The 22,154-nt window shown below is 50.4% G+C and overlaps 1 protein-coding gene across 2 annotated transcripts; it reads right to left on the bottom strand.

The window, feature by feature from the left end:
- Nucleotides 1-15,483: 15,483 nt before the first annotated feature.
- On the bottom strand, nucleotides 15,484-22,082 carry LOC144142367 (uncharacterized). Of its 2 annotated transcripts, XM_077673832.1 has the most exons (5): nucleotides 21,928-22,073; nucleotides 20,712-20,818; nucleotides 19,819-19,960; nucleotides 19,684-19,737; nucleotides 15,484-15,805 (listed from the first exon to the last, which is right to left on the bottom strand). In XM_077673832.1, exons 2-5 carry the CDS (start codon nucleotides 20,774-20,776, stop codon nucleotides 15,650-15,652), a joined length of 417 nt encoding a protein of 138 aa, XP_077529958.1. In that variant the 5' UTR covers nucleotides 20,777-20,818; nucleotides 21,928-22,073; the 3' UTR covers nucleotides 15,484-15,649. The 2 variants fall into 2 exon arrangements, with proteins under 2 accessions (XP_077529958.1, XP_077529959.1); XM_077673833.1 differs by lacking the exon at nucleotides 20,712-20,818 and having other exon boundaries at nucleotides 21,928-22,082.
- Nucleotides 22,083-22,154: the final 72 nt, after the last annotated feature.

The following is a 22,154-nucleotide window of genomic DNA, read 5'->3' as shown; positions in this document are numbered from 1 at the left end:
AAGTGATTTGGTGGAAGAAAGGAAAGGCTCCATGTAGGTACCTTAGTGCGCTGTCCCCCAGGAGAACGTTACCGTCCCCGTCCTGTATCTGAGTCTGCACCTCTTTAGTCGTCGTTCCCAATGCTTTTAAATTATTCCAGACTTTTTTTTTTTTTTTTGGGGGGGGGGGGGCGCTCTTATCCTCCTTACGTATACCTGATACCCATTTCTCACTCGCACTTTTAATCTCTTCGCTTGTACTAGTTTTTGCACCTCTAATTTCTTTTTTCGGTACGGGCTCCACCGTACTTGCACGTCTTCATCCTGATATCCCATTTGTTTTGCCTTTCTGTGCAATCTAGGAGCCCCGTTGTCGCTCTTCAATAGCCAGCCTCGCACAAAACAGTCCCTCTGGTAGGCGCAAAGTCTCTCCTTCCGATATTGTACAGAATTTTTCTTTTGCCCGTCGGAATGGCAAAGAGCGAGAATCCTTGTTCACTTCTTCTATGACATTAGGCGCAGCACAACGGCATTGCGATTTTGAACAAGCGCGAAGAAGCTCGGACCCTCTGAAAGTCGCCGCGGCTGCTGAGCGGAAAATGGCGACTGGCGGGAAGAAAGAAAAAAAAAATTCCCCCGCATTTCCCCGAGGGGGAGAATGTGAAAGTGCGAATGCACGGTTGTCGGCCCGCTTGCGGCGCTTGCGCTCGGCCCCCGCAGCCCACCGCCTCGCCGCCTTCTCTTCCATCGGGTTTGTAGTATCACGTGTACACCACGCAGTTATCAAGCCGCTATAACGCCGCTGAGTCGCCAACGCACGCCGCTGACGACGTAGTTTGAATGCGTTAAAGATATAAGACGCGTCACTAACACTGATATCAGCGTCGCGTCCGTGGCTTGGTCGGTAGAGCGTCGCGCTGCGGCCGCAAAGTCCTCGGATCGAAACCTGGCGCCGGATGCTGTTTCTTTTTTAAAGAGGGACGCGCGCAGCGGCGCACGGCAGCTGCAGTCGAGCGAGGGGAGAGGAGGTGCGGGTGCGTGACGTCACGGCGCGGGGAGGGAAAGTGACACGCAGCGGCTCACGGCAGCTGCCGGGGAGAGGGGTGGAGTGTGTGACGTCACGGCGCGGGGAAGGGATTGCGCGGCGCACACCGCCGCGCCGCGAGGGAGCGGTGAGGGGCGTGTCGTCACGTGGTGAGTGACGTCACTGCGCCGTTGCTAACGACGCTCCTCTCCGCTCTGCGCCGTTGCTAGGCTGCGGACGCCGCCGCCGCCGGCGGTGGATGGTTTGGGGTCGCTTATAAAGTGCATCGCACTCAAAAGGAAACACCCCTTGACGAGCGGCGAAGATGCCACGGCTATAAACGTTGGCCACGGCGGCGTCTCTCCGCGCCTCGCAGCCAATGACGGGCCGCGGAAGCTTTGTCGCTTCCCGTCCTGAGAGGGTGTGCGGGGAGGAGAGTGACGGGTAAGGGAAACGGCGGCAAAGATACAAGAAAGTCTCTACTTTCCGAAATAGAGGGATTTTAATGATGACGGGGGGCTGACGGCAAACGCACTAGGAAAGCTGAACAAGCAGTGCAAGTTAAAACGGTGCTGTTTCATGGGGCCAGCCCGCGCGGTGGCCCCACAGCTAGCCAGCAGCACCCGATGAGGCACATATTCGTAAGAATTTCTGATCTGCGGCCTCCGGCCCAGCTACGGGGGCGGCTGGTCGGCGCGCTTCTTGCGCTGGTGGCCGTCGTACGTCCTCATCACGTCCTGCCACCACGAGGCGAGCTTGACGAAGTTGTCCTTGTCGCGCGCGGGCAGCCGGGACACCTCGCTGCCGGCCGGAGGCCACCGACTCAACCACAACAGCCGGTACGGGGGAGCCGCGCTGCCACCGTCGCGCTTGGACAGCCGCGGGTACGGCCGGACCCCCGGGCGGGGCTGCCTGCGCACCCAGATGGGCGGAACGAGCGCCAGCAGGCCTGCAGGCTTGCTCAGGTGCCGGCGCCGCGTCGTGCGGCCGCCGCCGCCACTACCGCCGGCGTCGTCGTGGAACTCGCGCCAGTGGCTCCCGTTGCGAGGATCCAGGGAGTTGTGGTGGCGGAAGTAGCCCCACGCGGCCAGGAACTCGTCCACGGGGGGTCGCGTCCGAGCAGTGGTCGTGGCCGCGGGTTCGACCGCACACCACTTTGCTTCCTGCTTCTTTGCCGTGGTCCTGCGCGAAGTACTGGCGCGGGTCTTGCGACTCGTCGCTCGGGCAGTGGTGCGCCTGCGCGTCTTGGGCTTGTGTGTCGTTTTGGACTTGGACGTCTTAATCCTGGTCGTGCGCGTCGTTGGCCTCGCCATCGTCTTCCGGGTGGCTCTGCTTGGCGTCGCAGCGGTGAGGAACACGTCGACGGCACACTCGGCCACCGTGGGAACGTGATGGGCGCGGTGGGCGCTTCGGGTGGTGCGGGGCGTCCTGCGGCGGGCCCTCGAGGTGGCGGCGTGCGTTTTGCGCGCTCTCGTCCTGGCGCTGCGGGTCCTCGGCGTGCTGCGTCGGCTGCTCGTCTTCGAGCTCGAGCGATGCCTTCGGCCCGTCGTTCGCTGCTTGGCCGCCTGCAGGCTGTGTGGCGCGGCCGTCGTGGTCGTGGAGGCCCGAGGCGGCTCCTCCTCGCAGTTGCCGACCGCGGTGGTGGACCGGGTCATCTTGGGCCTGCGAGAGGGCGGGAAGCAGATCACCTCGGGTGCCTCGGATGTGGTGGAGGGCGTGGTGCGGGGCGTGGGCTTGACCACGATGCAGAACAGCGTGGTACGCTCGTCCTCATCGTCATCCTCCTGGTGCGCCCTCGGTAAGAAGCTACGCAGCAGGCTGCTCGGAGCTGCGCGGCCGTAGTCGACGCCGTAGTCGTACGCTGCCCCGCCGCCCGCAGCGTAGTCGTCGTCGGCGACCCGGAGCAGGCCACCCCGCACGTCGTCCTTCTTGAGCGGCCTCCGGCGCCCGTACAGCGCCTGCAGCCACGGCTCCAGCGAAAGCCAGCGTTTTATATAGCCCGGTAACCACAAGCAATTTCTAAACAAATTGGCGAAAATAATTTTAATTTGGCAGCAAACTTCCTGAAATCGGAAGGGTGGTGGTTCGTAGTGTCGAAACTTGACACTACAATATTTGTCCCTGTCACGCGACCTGCAAAGCTAGCAGCTACTGTAACTGCTGAAACGATTATTTACGTATCGAAAACCTTTTAACACAAGTATTTGTACAAGGTTAAATTGTATATAGTTGGCACAGGACCGAGATAATTGGAGAATCATGGGAGAGGCCTTTGCCCTGCAGTGGGCGTAGATAGGCTGGTGGTGGTGATGATGATGATGAAATTGTATATGTATTTCTAAACATTATTCTGAAATTTTTAAAGACACGCCACCCGCCGTCGCTGGGGGCCTCTCACCATGCCTCTCAGCTAAAGGCGCGTGTTCCCAGCGCACGACGACGGCTCAGACGGCGAATGCGATAAGTCTTTGTTTTGTTTTTCACTTAGGGAGGTAATGCTGCAGAGCAAATACAAGTAACGTTTAGTGTTAGTAGTGTGTTTAAGCACCTTTTTGACAGTGCACCAACGAATTTAAGGAAAATGCTGTAGGCAAACTTCGCACGGTGTTTGTCCTTTTTTTTCGAGCGTTGCACGTGCGGGAGAAAGCGGCAGTAATAACTTTGTGGACTGCAGTTAGGTAGCTCCTAAACATGCCGACGAAGAAGAAGCAGGGCGTTGCGTGCATGAGGTGCAAGCGGGAGTATCCACTCGAGGATACAAGGTTCGAGGCAGCTGAGGATGCGGAAGGGCAGGACTTCATGTGCAGAATGTGTGTAATGGAGTCGCGCCTCGACCGGCTAGAGCAGGAGAAGGAGCAACTGAAGGTACAGGTTGACGGGTTAGTGGAGGAGCTGAAAGCCGAAAGGCAACAGCGGGAGGTGCTGGAAGGGAAGCTAGCCCAGGTAGAAAGCGTGTGTGTGCCGAGGGATGCCATTCCGGAAAGCAATGGCGTACGCCACGGGGCAAGCGCACAGAGGTTGCCTGGCTCCGAGGCGGGAAGACAAGGGGAGGCCAGGGCCGCCGAGCGTGAGGCAGCGGGCGGACATGACAGCGCTGGTCACGGAGAGCGCTGTCGTGGAAGAATGGAAGGGGTCGCCGCCGGGCAAGAGCTACTCAGAGGCAATCAGCGCGAAAGCCTCGCGGCAAAAACACCTGCGCAGCCGAAAGAACCAAGGGATCGGCGAGTCACCATTGTGGGCGACTCGAACATGCGCAGGGCAGAGCAAATGATTACAAAGAGGGTAGGTGAGGACAACAGAGTTAAGGCTAGCACGCTCCCTGGAGAGGTGGCTAGCGTGGTGATGGAGAAGGCGAAAGAGCAGGTGTGGGACACAATGACAGAGAAGCACCTGGTGGTGATAATGGGGGGCTTAAACGACGTGCTTCAGGGAAGAGGACGAGGCATAGCGAAGCAGGTGGCGAAGGGGGTCAATGAACTCCGGGCGATTTCGGACGACGTCCAGATCGCGGTCTGCACGGTGCCGGAAGTTGAGGGCAGAGGAGGCCACGTAGCAAGGGCAGTGGTAGAAACCAACAGGGAAATTTGGACGCTCGCTAAAGCAATGAATTCTGAAGTGGTTGACCTCAACCGGGAAGTGCACCGTGCGGGCCGGGGCCGGGCGTTTGTTCGGGACGGAGTACATTTCACTGAGGGCGTAGTGGAGCCGGTGGGGAGGCGACTAGCTGCGCGGGCGGTAGCTTTTTTAAGGGCGCCAAGAGCATCCCGGAAGCTGGACTAAATAACAGGCACAGTGAAAATGCGGCAGGGACAAGCGATTGCGATCGAAGTCGAATGTACAGCGCAAAGGAAAGTACCAAAGTTAGCACACAGGGCGCACAAAAGCTTAGAAAGGGGCATGAGGTAGCAATGCAAGCAACTTTCCCCCAGTCACCGACTCTTATCCCAAACATCGGAAAATAATTAACCGAAAGAAAAAGCGTGGGGTGACTAAGATTAGCTACATAAACATGCATGGTGGCAGATCATGGGAAAAATGGTTAGAGGTTCGCGGTCAACTAGAAAAAGAAAAAAACTGAAGGGGAAAACAGAAACTTTTCTTCGAGATTTAGAAGAGCCCCCAGCAATGCATATATGGCAAGGCTGCAACAGAACGGTAGGTACTAGAAGGAGGGGAGAGGTCGGCATGCTTGCGAAGAACATGTGGGTTAAGGGCACGATAGCGGGAAGAGAAACGCTGTTGGGAGTCGCCTATCTGTGGTCAGGTGATGACAGGGAGGTTAGAGAAAAAAATGAAAAACTGGTAGGATGCATTAAGCGGGACCTCGATCAGTTAAGACAATCGGGAGAAGTGATTCTAGTGGGAGACATGAATGCCCACATTGATGACCTGGACGGATACACAGACTGCAACGGCAAACTCGTACTAGATATGTGTGAAGAGCATAATCTCATTGTAGTAAACAGAGAGAATAAATGTGAGGGACAAATTACTTGGGAACGAGGGGGAAAAGCAGTCCAGTATGGACTACAGCCTCCTTTCAGAAGGAGTGTATGAAAGGTTGACTCTAATGGATATAGATGAAATAGGTGCCCACAGCTTAGGAAGTGACCATAAACGGATAACATTGACTTTTGGAAAAATGGAAGGTCAAAACCAGAAAACGGTGGTAACACGACTTGAAATTAAACGATCAGCAAATGGCTAATATTGCCAAAAGCCTGGAGACGGAAATCGAGAAACAACCTACAAAAGATTGGGAATACAGCGAACTGATTGGTTTCATTCAAGGACAGATAAGGAACGCGAAAGAACCCAACTACTGGAAAGGAAAAAGAAAACCTAGAAGCTGGTGGAACAAGGAAATCAAGGAAGGCAGGGAACTCAAGGAAATCAAGGAACGCAAAGGCAGCAAGCATCGAGAGAGCACAGGGAGGCCAAGCGAGTGGGAATGCAAACAGAGGAAATAACTTTGAAGTGGAATTGGTACCGCCTTAAGAAGCTGGAAGTACAAAAACTTGTACAGGAAAAACTTAAACGAGAAAGTGAGCGGTGGGTCTCGAATATACGGGCAAAGGATAAAGGCGCGCCGATAAAGTTTTGGAATCATGTAAAGGAACTAAGAAAGAAGACCTAAGAAGTACAACGTCATGTCATAAACGGCGAAGGCCAGGTACTAAGGGGAAGAAGCGGTATTTCACATACGCTCAATGATACAAGAGAAGTTCAGAATAACGGAGAGAGGGCTACAGCATTCAGGGAGTGGGGCAAGCGAAGTGCGTACAGATAGAGAGCTAAAGTTGGAGAATCTAAACTGGAAAAAAGCCGAAGAAAATGTTCTAGCTAATACGGCAACAGGGACGGATGAAATTCCTATACGGCTGGTCAACCTACTGGGTCCAAAAAGCAAGGCACAACTGATTCGAGCAATCGAAAAAGTGATAAAAACTAAGGAAGTACCGGACAATTGGCGTAAGAGCAGGATGAATATGATATATAAAGGTAAAGGAGACAGGGCTGATGCCAATTCGTACATGCCTATTAAGTTACCTCAGTGGCATACAGGCTGGCAATGAAGCCATAAAAGCGGAACTACAGGCGTGGATAGAGGGGAACAGCATACTGGGAGAACTACAAAATGGTTTCAGACGGGACAGACGCTTAGAGGACAATTTATTTGTCCTAACCCAATGCATAGAGGTGTCAATGGCTCAGGAGAGACCGCTATGGATAGCATTTCTCGATATACAGGGAGCCTACGACAACGTAGATCGAGAACTTCTATGGAGCATACTTGGGCGGGAGGGGTTAGGCCAGGACTTTATACAGCTATTGCAGGGGATTTACAATGAGAGCGAGGTGCAAATTACCTGGGAGAACCAAAAGTGCACGGAACCGGTAGTCACAAATAGAGGTTTAAAACAGGGTTGTCCTCTGTCGCCATTGCTGTTCATGCTGTACATGGCTACACTAGAAAGAAAGCTTGAAGGCAGTAAAATAGGTTTCAATCTATGTTATAGCCGCAAAGAACAGGAAGTGGAACGACATATCCCGGGACTGATATATGCAGATGGCATAGTACTACTAGCAGATAGCAAACAGTGTCTGCAACAGCTCACAGATATCTGCGGGGAAGAATCCACTGAACTGGGGTTAGAGTTTAGCACAGCAAAGTCGGGAGTTCTAGTTTTTAATGGCAACACCGTAACGAATCGGTATTCGTTCAAAAAGCAGCAATACCGTGGGTAACGGAATACAACAAATATCTGGGCATATGGTTAAACGAAGGTCAGGCGTATCTAAAAACTCATGACGAGCATTTAAGAATGAAAGGCAGCAGAAATGCCTCTATCATGAAGCACACAGAACTGTGGGATATAACAGATATAAAATAGTGAGCGGAATCTGGAAGGGAGTAATGGTACCAGCACTCACCTTTTCAAACGCAGTAGTGTGTGTCAAATCAGAGATTCAATCAGGGCTAGAAGTAAATCAGAGGGCCGTAGGTCGATCGGCATTAGGAGCACACAGTAAAACAACAAATGAGGCAGTGCAGGGAGACATGGGATGGGCATCCTTCGAAGTGAGAGAAGCACAGAGCAAAATTTGTTTTGAAGAACGACTTAGAAATATGGATGATCAGAGATGGACGGCCAAAGTGTTGCGGTATCTTTACATGAAAAGCGTGGACACACAATGAAGGAAAAGAACCAGAAGGCTCAGGACAAAGTATATGAAACCTGGAAGTGCAGGGGAAACGTCCAAGGCAATAAAAAATGAAGTAAAAGAAACAGAGACAACGAACTGGAAAAAGAGGATGGATGCGAAGAAGTCCTTAGATATCTACAGGATCGGGAAGCAGGAGATCACAAGGGAAAAATTATTCGATAATACCAAAGGGAGTGCATTGCTTTTTGAAGCCCGGGCGGCTTGCTTGCGGACAAAAACGCTTATCCGCGAGCCGGTACAGGAAGAACTATGCGCAGGCTGCGGAAATGAGCCAGAAACCATGCGACAAATTGTAACGGAGTGCAAAAGTATCCGTCCAGTCCTCAGTGATGGAGCCATCCAGCTTCCGGAAGCCCTTGGCTTTAAGGTTAGCGGAAAAGTGAATTGGACAGCAGTAGAGGTTAGTAAAAGAAGGTTACAATGTTGGTGGGAAAAGAGCAGAGAACAACCTGGGAAGACATGCGAAGAAGTCAGTCTAGCACAAAAACTTCGTAAAAGTATCTTCTTTTTATTTTGACATAATTTTTCTTATTTATTTTGTTTGTATTTTTTTGGCGAGGTGATTGTACAGTGGCGTTGCGATTTGCGAATAAGGCCGCTGTGCAACGCCACCCCGAAGCCACTAAGCATCATCATCATCATCAGTGTGGTTAACTGAGCCTCCATGCCCAGAATTAACGGAAGCGTTCAGTAAACAGACCCAGCGAGGGAGTTTTAAGTGCGAATGCACTTCTTAAGCGAGCCTGAATCGTCCGCCGCCGTCGTCCGCATAGCAACAGCTGCGGGTGCGCGCGCTCCTCGTCTTCCCTAGCAACGGGGGGAGATGGGCGCGCGCTACTCTCCTCCTCCTCTCTCCGCTCAGTGACTGCGGGTGTTGGGCGCCTCCTCTCCACTTCGGGCGGGAGAGCTCTCGCTCGCGTAGCGGGCGCTCCGCATTCCGACGCGTGAGGGCGCTCGTGTAGCCCTCACCGTAACGGCGGGCGCTACTCTCCTCCTCTCTCCGCTCAGTGACTGCGGGTGTTGGGCGCCTCCTCTCCACTTCGGGCGGGAGAGCTCTCGCTCGCGTAGCGGGCGCTCCGCATTCCGACGCGTGAGGGCGCTCGTGTAGCGGCCGCGTGGCGCGGGAGGGTATTAGTCGAGCGCGCGCCGTCGTCGAGAGCGGTCGCTGGTCCTGCATATCGATAACGATGATGGCGGACCGGGCAACTTTACCAGCAATAACGAGTGAAATATCTTTCTTTGTAGTTGTGTGCGGTGTGTGATCTCTCGACTACTCATTAAGATCACGATATCCACCGTAATCGCGCAATCAACAACCGTGCATTCGCACTTACACACTCTCCCCCTCGGGGAAGTGCGAGGGAATTTTTTTGCCAAATGCGACCCCCCAGGGTCGATTTTTGTTATTGCTGATTTAAACTCTTCGGATGAATCTATTTTTTCGAGAAAAAAATTATCGTAATTTTTTTAGGGTGACCATAAAGTGACAAGAAAATCGTTTGTGTTGTTGCATACACTTGGTTTATTCACGAGTACCACAAGAAGAATTCTAAATAAAAACGAGAGAGTAACAAGCCCGCACCCTTTGAGTGAATCGAAATCAGATAGACATCAATTTTTTGGGTGCGAAAAGCGGGAAGCGCCCGGAGGACGATAACGAAACCAGCCGCTGCGCGCGGGCGCGGGGCCGGATGCGCGGCCGATAGGCAGCGCACCACTCCTATAAAATACGGGAAAAAAATGAGAAAAGAGGCTCATCAGTTTCGCAGGCGCCCTTGGTCTGTGGCAGGCGCAAGAAGCGAGAGGCGCCCATGCACCCGGTGGGTGATACACAGCCCGCCCCCTCGATACGAGATGCGCAAGCGATGGCCGGCACGCCGCTGAAGTAAATCATTAAAAAATAAAAAAAGAACCATCGGCGCAAGAAAATAATTTGACGTATTTCCGCAGTGTGATAGCACATGCCAAGCAAGAGAAGTTGGCGAAAAACATAAACATGGCTTTTTAAACATACAAGCGATGACGTACATATACGTTATTGACCATTTTGAAGGCGTTTGGAGATGACGTACAGGTACGTCCGTGACCCTGAAAGGGTTAATACAATGCAAGGAACATGTACGCGTGCTGTCATGCCAGTCTTAACGTTTTGGCGCACTTAGCTGGGTAATCTTATAGTCACATTGTATGACCTACAGTTAATGTCCCTAGTTTTTACAGCGGTTAGCTTTGTCCATCTCCAAAATCTTTAGCTTTGCTTTACATTTTTTAGAACGCTAAAACATTCTTTCTGAATCCCGTTAAATTTTTGATACTCTTTGGCAAGTGTAAGCACAGCTCTGCAGTATGAACTATAGCCAAAAAAAAAACATCCAGCCTTGCACCATCTAGAGACGCAGAGACATATTGACGATTCTGCCTGAGTCAGGGGCGTTTGTTCTGCCAAAATATTTGATTTCAGTCTCCAAATACGCCAACGGCAGCTTAAAAAGAAAAAAGAAAAACGTCGCGTCCGGGGAGAATCGAACTTCCCACCTCCACAACGTGAAGCCAGATTCTACCTATCGTCTATCCCAACAGATGGCGCATTCTGTCACCAAAGGGCCACACGACGGCAACTGCAACATACTGCAATGCAGTATGTGGCACGGTGGGGAATCAACAAACAAGTGCTCCTGATGGGAGACTTCAATGGGCACATTCAGGTCATCGATGGGTTCCAGGGCTATAATGGTAACCTTATGGTTGGCCTGACTGAGAAGCTCTCTCTCGAGATAGCCAACCTGCGAGGAGACTGTGAAGGTGACTTTACGTGTTGTGCTCGCAACAGTCGTAGTTGCATTGACTACGCACTGATATCGTCCTACTGGCCGCACACATCAGACAGGTCCACATCGACGAATGCGGCCTCTTCAGCCTGGAGAGTGACCACAATCGCATCAAGCTGTCACTCTCATCGCCCCACCAAAAGACACACGTAAGGCTTTAGGCCCGAGTGTCGTCGTTAGTGGACAGGCAGATTTCACTTGTTCGTGAAACCCCTCGTACAACCCTGCACGGATATAGATTTTTGCCAGTCTTTTCAAACAGATCGCTGAGAGGGCCGGTGTGAAAGGCACACGTGGCGCTGCAGACTTTTTTCCTGAGAAAACCGTACTGGGCAAAACGGGCACGCATATTGCTTTTCACTGGAATGCACACCCATGTGGCAAACAAACCCATCCTTTTCGCAAAAGCCTTTCTTACAGACATGGCACACGTAAGGCTTTAGGCCCGAGTGTCGTCGTTCGTGGACCGCGAGATTCGACTTGTTCGTGAAACCCCTCGTACAAACGCTGCACGGGTATAGATTTTTGCCATCAATGACTCCTTTCGAGCAAATCGTTCCTCGCACAAACTGCGCGCGTGAGGCTTTCCGCCGCCATGCACTCTCTTATGATTGGTCAAGTCTTTTTTTAGCACAAAGCGTTCCGGGCACACGTCACAGGCATGCCGCTTCTGGTACAACCTCTCATGTTTCTTGAGGCATTCCTTCCAAAAGAAGGACTTCTGACAGACCGGGCAGACATGCCTTGTGCTTGCGTGGAGTAGCTCGTGTTCAGCGAAGTAGTCGTTACGGGCGAAGCGTTTGTGACAGGCAGGGCACTCATAAGGCCTGTCGCCAGTGTGGAGACTTTCGTGGCTAAGCAGGCACCTTTTCTCATTGAAGCACTTCTGACAGAAAGTGCAGGCAAAAGGCCTTTGGCCGGCGAGTGACCTGCTGTGGTTGACCAGGTACGATTTCGTGGTGAAACGTTTCTGGCAGATGGTGCAGGCAAAGGGTCTTTCTCCCGTGTGCATGGAGGTTCTTGCTGGAGACGTAGAACTTGGGGCAGAAGCGGCATGCATAAGGCCTCTCCCTTGTGTGGGTCCTCGCGTGGTTGAGCAGGCTCTACTCCAGGCTGAAGCATCTCTGGCAAACATTACACTCATAGGGCGGCACCATCTCGGCCGCCTCTCATTTGCCAATGGGCAATTCAGCTTTTGGGTGGCCATTCCGATGACATACTTCTTTGGCAAGCGTATGGCTGTTTGCAGAAGGCTTCCTAGATTGGCACAAAGAGGGGAAGCAGATTTAAAACAAAGCGCACGCTGAAACAGCTTTTGGGCTTTTCAATCAGCTAGAATAAACACTTGCACACCAAGAGGCTGCCAGCTGTACTAAAAAAATTCCCTCGCACTTCCCCGAGGGGGAGAGTGTGTAAGTGCGAATGCACGGTTGTTGATTGCGCGATTACGGTGGATATCGTGATCTTAATGAGTAGTCGAGAGATCACACACACGCACACAAACTACAAAGAAAGATATTTCACTCGTTATTGCTGGTACCGTTGCCCGGTCCGCCATCATCGTTATCGAGATGCAGGACCAGCGACCGCTCTCGACGACGGCGCGCGCTCGACTAATACCCTCCCGCGCCACGCGGCCGCTACACGAGCGCCCTCACGCGTCGGAATGCGAAGCGCCCGCTACGCGAGCGAGAGCTCTCCCGCCCGAAGTGGAGAGGAGGCGCCCAACACCCACAGTCACTGAGCGGAGAGAGGAGGAGGAGAGTAGCGCGCGCCCATCTCCCCCCGTTGCTAGGGAAGACGAGGAGCGCGCGCACCCGCAGCTGTTGCTATGCGGACGACGGCGGCGGACGATTCAGGCTCGCTTAAGTGCATTCGCACTTAAAAGTATTTGGTTGTGAGATCTTACATGAGACTATCACAACTAGTGCTATAAAATTTCTGATCAAACGCTTTGGGAATGCGGCTCTGGACTCGCAAAATGTTAAATTTGACATCAATGACCGAATGCCTGGCACTGTTGTCCCATGACGGTGACCATTTTCCAGGCTCCCCCATGAAGAATGGGGGTTGTGCCAGTGTTAAGCAGAGTCCTTGTGCTTTGAAAAGCTTGGAACCTTGCGCAAGAGGTCAGTGACAAGAAGAAAATAAAACAAATCTCAAAATACTGACTACTGGCTGGTTTTGCCAAGAGGCCTGCATCAGTGCCAAAGCAGGCAGCAATACTGATGCACTCTAGGTAGGCCAGCGGAGCTCGAGGTTTGATGCACCATCCCTGCAGATGGCACAAAATGCTACTCAACGGAGGCCTGCATTGTGTATGTAATGCATGGAGGATCATTGATGATGACTGATTGATTGTGACGTTTAACCCGCCAAAGCTGCACACTAGCTATGAGAAGCGCTGTAGAGGAGGGCTCAGGATTAATTTTGACCACCTATAATGGGAAGATCATTGCAAGCCTTACAGCCTAACTCACCCAGTGTCACTAGAGGATGACACGCAGGAGCTGCTGGGATTGTCCCGATGCCCGGCTGCGTTATCGATACCACCTTGTGAACGGCTGCATTCGTTGCGTCTTTTGGCAGAGGCCTCGAGGTGGACAATCATACTGCCCTCCGTATCTGCAAATAGAGAGAGGGCTGCTGTGCATGCACCCACCAGAAATTAAGACAAGATCAACCAAATAGTTAAAGTGGGCTAAGGTTGCCAACACACGGACCTGCGTACTTCGACTCTGTTTGGCATCTGGCACTCGTCAGACCTCAGGGTGCACTGGGAACCTGAAGAGAAAAAAAAGCGGCATCTGAAACATCTCCATGCACCCTGCATACATGGGTGTGCACACGGTACCCATGTGGATGGCGGCCTCTGTTCCCTGGCTGTGGTCCATTTCCAAGGTGTGGGATGCACCAGCAGGCATGGCCAGGACGGCTTCGGTCATCAGTGGCGGTCCTGCTGCAGGCAGCACACTTTCTTTCAGTGGAGCACAACGTGTGGCACAGGCAAAGAGCACCTCCCAAACACGAAAAGACACCCTTCTGTTGAATAACAATGCTTCTAACGGCTCCTACGCTGTATGGCCCTTGCTTCACTCCAGAATTTTTGCCCTCGTGAATTGCAGTTTGCATGTGCAAGAACCACAGTGCACACGCAAAACCGCTCTTTATGTTCTGCTCCCTCAGACAGTTGCTGATGCAACGTCCCGTCTGCCACATAACAGTTGCCCCACTTGCCCCCTCACACAGCTCACAAGGGGTTTTGTGCTTTTTGTCACACTCCTCCTCCAGTTTGCTACCGTCATGAATGCGGGAGCACAGCTGAGCCAACCTGTTTGAGGTGGAGAATGCGACAGGCACACCTTACCTATCTGCCCCCTCGTTCAAGTTGTGTGCCATTTTATGCACATAAGGCACAACAGTCGGCCTGGTAGAACTATCTCATATCCCAAAGGCTCCTTGCAGCCTTTTGTTTTTGGGAGAAGCGTTTCGGCTACAGCCATCATGACATAAAGCTAAAGGGCTTTTTTTTGCTTGTGCCCATCTTTTGCTCCTTTTGATCCCACCCGGCGGGCATTTTTTCACCACTTTCTTTTCGACTAAAAAAATTTTTAATCTCTTTCTATGACGGACCACAACCTCCCCTTTGCTTTCCGAGGTTTTCTTGACTGCCAACCCTTATTTTCTGTCTATATATATATATATATATATATATATATATATATATATATATATATATATATATATATATATATATATATATATATATATATATATATATATATAGGTCTTCTCATGCGACGCCATTTAAGACAGCACAAACTACCCACAAAGAAAGCAGCTATACCAGGCTAGCCCAAAGATGGCCGCCGCCGGTTGTCTACTTCGAGTGTGGCGCGCGCGCGAAGTTCAAGCTTTTTTAACCCGATTCTCGGCATTTTGCGGCTCCCACTGCGTTTACAAAGTCAATTTTAAAAATTTTCCCGACCAAATTCAGCGGTGAAACTTTTAGAGCAGGTGCTTGAAGGTATGGAGACTTCAAAAATGTGTTTTTCCCAAAATGCATATTTTCGCGATTTTCGACCATTCTAAGACCCGCGTCCCCCTAAATTCAGGCGGGTTGGGCGCAACAGAGTCGGTTCGGCGCAGGTAAATACGTTTGGCGCTCAATGGCGCAGCAGTTCCATCACTGCGTTACGTTTCCAGCGTGCAGTACATGTAGTGCGAGGGTGCTCTGCACTACTCATTGCAATAAGGTGACCTCAAATGCTGCTTTTCCAAGCTCCTTGATCAGTCTCAGCAATGCTTATGTGAACGGTGAAAAAAATGACATAAAACTCCTGTACTAAGAAACTGAGTAGACCCTACCTTACACATCGGAATTCAAGTTGGGATTTTCTCATGGTCATTGATGAAACAGACTGATTGCGCTTGTGCCGTTCCAGCAGATCTTGTTTCCCAAAGCGTACTGTGAATGACGCTGCTTTTTGTACAAAGCTATTAGAAACACACCGTGCTTACCACGTAGTCGCACCCATAAAAAGGCAACAGTTTCAAAAACCAATGTAGAAGTTTGCTACTGTGGTATTGATGAGATGGCAACTCCTGTGAAGCTGCAAGGTGCCCATGCATGGTTCCCCATATACCCATGAAGGTCAGAGGAATCTCGAAAGCAGTCTAGGATGTCAGCTCCATTAGTGCACAAAATCGTCGCCCTCCTTCCCCTTTTGTCAAATGCCTCTAGATTTTGGAATGTGTGCTGCACCCATTTATCTTTCGCATTTACTGGGACAACAAAGTGTCTGGGATTATGTGCAATGTTCATTTTTCACAGTGAGGTCTCATTTAAATAAAAGCTGTGGCGGTTGAGTGTAGTCAAATTAACTTTGTAGATTTTGCTGCTTCGGGAAAGGATGAGAGCTCTGGTTTGCAGAGTGAACTTTATTACAAGGAGGAGACTCCCTTCAGTCAGCAGCGGCGTCACCTCCCCGTTGAACAACGGCAAGCTTGGCGCGCTGGCGAGCGTGGTAACCTTTCCGGTTGGTCGCCAGTCTCGCCTCCCGTTGCTGAGGTGTCTCGGCAGCCTTCCTCAGACGGTTCCGCTCTCTCTGCTTGGCCAGTTCCAGCGCTCGCCGTGCTCTGTCAGCTGGGTGATCGGATTCGGCTCGAAGTTGACGACGTCTCCGGCGACTCTCATTGTGGGCTTCACGGCTGGACCAGCCCGCTGCACCTTCTTCCGCCATGCCTGGTTCGGGCAAAGCGGTTTCCACAGCCACTTTTGCAGCAGCAACCACCGCATCCACAGCAGCCCCACGGGCAACACACAGACGCTTCTCAGTGCAGATGCACACGGAACTTGGATGCACCCTGGACCACTGGCAGTGGCGCCACGAAAGACCGACCTTGAGCCACTGTTTGTTTTCCCTCCACAACCGGCACAGGCCCTGGCTGCACCCAAGTTTGACCTTGGCTGAGCTTGAAGGTCAAGTTCACTGAACCAGGCGCTTTTTTCTGGGTTTGTGTACCTGGAGTGGTAGAGCTATTGCTCAAAATGATGGTGCAATGTTTTCTTATGCAAAGGTGCTGCTTGCTGTTCTTGAACTACGATGCTTGCAGCATGGCTCAACCACAGTACAAGGTACATAAGCCTTTTCCACATCTCGCGTGAGATTGCAGCAGTCTAACAGTGCCTGAATGCGCCAAAGATCGTATCAAATAAGTTCTTGAATGGTGCATGTTTTTAGTAGCAAATTTACATCGATTGCTGACTTTATATGAAAAAGAAAGTATGAGAAGTTTTCTCCAAGTGCATTCTGCTCCTCCTGTACGAAGTAAAAGCTTAGCAGCTACAATGTCTTTCAGTGAAAAAAAGAGAAAAAAAGCATAAAGCAACTTCATTTGTACAACAAAACAAAGCTACCCTGGCGGCTTCACGTTCACCAAGTGTTCCTTATCTCAAGCAGCCGTCACAGCACGGCCATTACCCATACTTCGGCAAAGTTGGCGCGGCTCACTCAAACTCACTCACAATTTTTTTTTTCGAATCACCACTCACTCAAACTCAGACTCAATGCTGAGCAGCACATCTGCGCTCACTCAAACTCAAACTCACATTGAGCTCAAAACTCAGAACTCACTCGGACTCAAAACTCAAAATGTACTCAAAACTCAAAATGTACTCAAACTCAAAGTGTATTCAAACTCAAAATGTACTCAAAACTCAAAATGTACTCAAACTCAAAATGAACTCAAAACTCAAAATGTACTCAAAATGAACTCAGAACTCAAAATGGGCTGAGAACTCAAAATGAATTCAGAACTCACATGGCCTCACAGAGATTGAGACAGTCAGAGAGTGAGAGTTTGAGAGTGTGAGTGTGAGAGACGAGAGTGTGAGTGACAGTAATAGTGTGAGAGTGTGAGTGTGACTGAGTGAGAGTGTGAGTGAGAGCGTGAGTGAGAGTGAGTGCGAGTGTGAATGAGAGTGAGAGTGAGAATGAGAGTGTGAGTGAGTGTGAGTGAGTAAGAGTGTGTGTGAGTCTGTGTACCTTTTGCTATATCCTCATAATTATAACCAGAAAGCATTTTTATATTTGTCCCACGTGATCCCCCTCGACGAAACCTTTAATTTGATACCCCACACACCTTAGGAGGGTCATACAAAATTCATACCAGTCAAACTAACGATGCCTCTCATGACTGTAACCAGGACGCATTATTTAGGTGTCCGACATGATTCCCTAACTGGAACCTTCAATTTGACGCCCCACATGCTTCAGCGGCCTCACCTTGAATTTAACCCCATCTATGACTCATAATGACCATCTCATGATTCGAACTACGAAGCCTTTTTTTATTTGTACCACGTGATTCCCCTCGTCAAGACCGTAAATTTGATGCCCTACACGCCCTAGCGGGGTCACTTCGAATTTTACCCCAATATAAGACTCGCCATGACAATCTAATGGTTATAACCCGGAAGCATTTTTGTATTTCTCCCACGTGATTCGGCTCATCAAGACCATTGATTTGATACCCATCACATCCTAGCGGAATCAATTTGAACGTTAAACCAATCAATGACTAACCATGACTATCTCATGATATAGCCCTACCACATTTTTGTCCCACGTGATTTTCCTTATCGGAACCTTCAATTTGATGCCCCGGACACCCAGTGGCATCATTGTGAATTTTAACCTAATTTATGACCCATTTTGACTATGTCATGATAATAATCAGGAAGCACGTGATTACCCTCATCGAGACCTTTAATTTGATACGCCCTAGCGTCATGAAGCTGAATTTTAACCGAATCTTTGACTTACCATGACTACGTCATGATATATCCATATCTCATGTTCGTCCCGAATGATTCCCCACATCGAGACCTTGAATTTGATTCCCCACATGCCCTCGCAGCGTCATTTTGAATTTTAACCCAATCTATGACTCATTATGACTGCCTGATGACTACAATCAGGAAGCATATTTTTTATTTACCCCGCGTGATTCCGTTAATCCGGACCTTTCATTTGATACCTTACACGCCTTAGCCTCATCAGTTTCACTTTTCACCCAATCTAATGTGGTCATTATTCTGTATTAAGGGGCGCTGCCCAGTCAATTCAGATAATTCATTTGAAACAGTAGAAAGGACAGCCCCCGCCCCCATTTCCCCCCGGCTCTCACCTCTTCTTTGTGACCCTTACTATATCAAGCCATTAACAGTAGCAGGCGAACAACCAGCACGCCAGCGCCGCCGTGTGCTTTCCCACCACCCTTTCCCACGCTCTTAGTGGATCCGTCAGGAGGAAAAGTTAAGACAACCCTTTTTTATGACCTCACCAGTCAATTATCACTCACGCGCCCAGCCGCGAAAATTAGGTATACAGCAAGTGCTTATGGCCATGAAAATTCAACAAGAAACTAAAAAAAATCAGACACCACCTCCCTCCCAACCGATCATGCAGATCGCGATTGGTGCCATACCCGCAGGTAAATTGAATTCCGAGCCCACAGTGACGCATGAAACTTAACAGCCAACCATAGCTGCCTGCTAGGCTACTCATATGTACTCAAACTCCAAATGGACTTAAAACTCCTATGTACTCAGAACTCAAAACTCAATACGTAATCAAACTCAAAATGTACTCAAACTCAAAATGTACTCAGAACTCAAAATGGACTCAAACTCAAAATGTACTCAGAACTCAAAATGGACTCAAACTCAAAATGTACTCAGAACTCAAAATGGGCTCAAACACAAATTGTACTCAGAACTCAAAATGGACTCAAACTCAAAGTGTATTCAGAACTCAAAATGGACTCAAACTCAAAATGTACTCGGAACTCAAAATGTACTCAGAACTCAAAATAGACTCAAACTCAAAATGTACTCAGAACTCAAAGTGTATTCAGAACTCAAAATGTACTCAGAACTCAAAATGGACTCAAACTCAATCGGACTCAAACTCAGTCGTGATCACTCGGCTCAAACTTACCATGCCACACTAGCCTCGCGCTCACTCGAACTCAAACTCACGCGTGAGTTTGAGTCCAAATGAGTCTGAGTGAGTGGACTCATGAGTGAGTTCGCCGACCTCTGCCATTACCTGACCCTCGAAATCAGCCAACAGGAACTTGAAACCCTTGCACGCATTCCTTGTGTTGCAAGATTTCACAGGCGCAGGTAGCCATGGTGAGAGGCGTATCGTAAAGAGCCCACCCAATAGCACACAAGGCAGCTAAGGCATAAACTGGTGAAAATAGGCTCCACGGAGGAGCAGAATAAAGCGTCCAGGTTAAATAAGCCTAGTTGTTGTTGTTGTAGTCCTTTATTAGGCGAGGGAAGGCCATGCGGCCAAAATAGGGGTAGGGGAAGGAGGGGAAGGGAGGAGTAGCCCAGTTAAAAAGACGATGCGTCCATGAAGACAGCATAGGGGTTCCCTTCAGACCGCGGAGGTCAAGCAAAGGTGAAGATCTACCATTAGGGGATTTTCACGACCGGAGTAGGCCCGATTCTACACTAATCTTGAAAGACCCCTCTCTACGCCGAACAGCCCAAGCCTAGAGAAAAAAAAAAGTCAGTTTAGCGCCCTCCCAACTCGAAGGAGTGCTCACCTGGAAATGTCTGGCATGCCGCACTGCTGCAGAAGCGCAAAGCACACTGCAAGCCTGCAAAGGAGGAGATGACGCAGGCATCGCACAAATACCCCGACAAGGCGGTGAGAAGAGAAAAGAGCCTGGAGGCAGTACCCTTGTTAGAAGTGGCAATCCCGGCTTGCACTGCTCGGGTGCGAAGCAGTGCACGCCGGACAGACACCCCTCCAGGCATGGTCGACGGCCACCTATGCTGCCGCAGCACGGGTCATGCTGCAGGAGAGCCCATGAGCCTGACCTGAAAGCAAGCACGCTGATTTACAAAGGAAGACAAGGAGGCCGGCTCACAGAGAAGACTCGAGCAAGGGAAGGCGTGCAACCAGCATGCACTCTGAGTGACGACTCGAAAACTTGGGTGCTCACGAAGAGCCTCAAAGGAACAACTGCATGTCGTCCCAATGAGCCGCGAAGGAAGAACGATAGGAGCAGTGCTCCGGGATAGGAAGTCATCCCCTGGGATTTGGGAGGAGCAAAGTCGGACTGGTGGTATCCCAGCAGTTCACGCTGGGAGAAAGAGGTGGAGAACCGACCACCGGCGGACCACCAGGGTCACAACAGAGGGGTGGCTGGAAGCAGGGCAAGACTGGCCACTCGGCGGACGAGACTTGGTGGCAAAGAATGGGTGCAGGCAGAGCAGGCTTGGGGCACAGGGGAGAGGGCTTCACCCTGCAGTGGACATGACGTGGCAAGATGACCGCATAAAACTGCGGGAAAGAGGCAAACAGCTGCATCGTGTGCTGATGAGATGGAGAATGCGTAAAGGACACAGCGTCCGTTTTCCCTCTCTAAGTGGTCTAACAGGCTACAGTGACAACAAATGGAGAAGCTAGTTAGCACTGTGCCTAGAGTGGCTGCGACAAAGGGGTCACAAATAAGTTGGCGGGGTGAGGCGCACACTAGCAGACAGGGAGAATGCATGGCAAAGAGAACACAGGATATTGAGCAGAAGAGACTTAGGTTGGGGGTGACTGTGATTTTTGCATCCTCACAGCGACAGCCTCCTTGGGGTGAAGTCAGACAGCAGGATTGGCGATGCACTGGCACACCCATCCATATCCGTGGTGATGTGGTAGGTTCCAATGATCTTCCAAGAGATCTTTAGCGCATGCCAATACGTGTGTTGTGGAACTCCCATGACACTTGGACGTTTTTCAGGAGAGTGACACATTGCTCAATACTTGTATACCTGCCGGCATGCATATGGTGTTCTCTATGGCATTCATTTACGAACCTTTTGGTTTGCCTAATGAACACTCTGCCATGCATAGTGGAGTTTTATAGCCCACTGACCTTGCCACACGTCAACGGGATTTTGTAGATAACATGTGTCACACAGTGTGCATGCATATTTGTTCACCACAAATACACAAATACGACCTGTGCACGATACTCCTGTAGTCTTATCATAACCATACCAAAATGGCAAAAAGACAAAGCAGATGTGTGTGAAAGGATCTCGAGAATGCTCATTATTTTTAACATTTATGCGCAAGTCCATTGAGTTTGATGTCAGGATCTGGGTGGACACCGCCCCCCTTGAAGACTCTACACAAGCACTTTTTTCTTATTAAGTATGAAACTTCCATCTACCAAGGTTGGTATTTTGCTAACACCAGGTGGTCTTGGAATTCAAATGGACAGATTACATGATTCAAAACACAATTCTACATCGTCAAACCCCATATTGATGGTGGCAATGCCTTTCCAAATAAGTTCATCTTCAGTATAAACAATGAGCAGCTTAAAATTCTACCTTGAGGCCTACCATTTTCCTGCACATGCATTCCAGAAAATGCTGAAACAAGATCTTTATGACATCTTCCGAGTTTCAACGTTTCTCCCAATAAACCGAAGCATAAGGACGCCATATCGCTTAGCAGCGCTTGAAAAACTTCAGGCGTCCTTGATTAACATGCTTTTTCCGGAGGCATCTCAAACATGGACCGACCGTCATACGCGCGCCGACATCGGCGAGAGCGAAATGTCACAGCTTCAAAAGCCCGAAGAGAAGTTTTGGTGGTCTAAAAGGATGTCTTCCTAGGGGGGCAAATGCCTCGAATTCATCACGCCAATCAGGCCGCTCAAAATTGCCAGGAACAGGCGTACTCCACGAAAACAAACAAACCGCGCTGCACACGTGAAAGATGCCGTTGGCGAGACAAGCGAAGCCGACCGTGTTGCTTGGCGTGCTAACTTCACAGTTACCTTTTCACAAGAAGCAGCCAGGCTCAGGGAAACAGAAGGCGTTCAAACGATGGCTCATGACCAATTCTACCGTTCAAAGGCGTGACAGCAGTGACAGTGACGGCGTGACTATGCGTGACGACGGAGCACCGTCGGAGAGGTGAAAACGGCTGTCCCTATTCGCACTCCTAGTAAGTCTCACCAGTCTCACTCCGAGTGAGAATAACGTTTCGAATTGCTCGCACTCC

This window comes from Haemaphysalis longicornis, unplaced genomic scaffold (genome assembly GCF_048455015.1).
Source record: "Haemaphysalis longicornis isolate Haplotype H1 unplaced genomic scaffold, Haemaphysalis longicornis Haplotype H1 scaffold_6, whole genome shotgun sequence".
In the NCBI taxonomy this organism is placed as follows: domain Eukaryota; kingdom Metazoa; phylum Arthropoda; class Arachnida; order Ixodida; family Ixodidae; genus Haemaphysalis; species Haemaphysalis longicornis.
The sequence above is the reverse complement of the archived record's forward strand: the minus strand, read 5'-3'. Positions and strand labels throughout refer to the sequence as shown.

Bases quoted from the DNA above. Each gene is read 5' to 3' on its own strand.
- LOC144142367 (XM_077673832.1), bottom strand. From the start codon at position 20,776: ATGGATGGGTGTGCCAGTGCATCGCCAATCCTGCTGTCTGACTTCACC. The intron at 19,738-19,818 runs GTACTGCCTCCA...CCTCCTTTGCAG, and splicing joins GATTGCCACTTCTAACAAGG to GCTTGCAGTGTGCTTTGCGC. The intron at 15,806-19,683 runs GTGAGCACTCCT...TGCCCGAACCAG, and splicing joins GGCATGCCAGACATTTCCAG to GCATGGCGGAAGAAGGTGCA.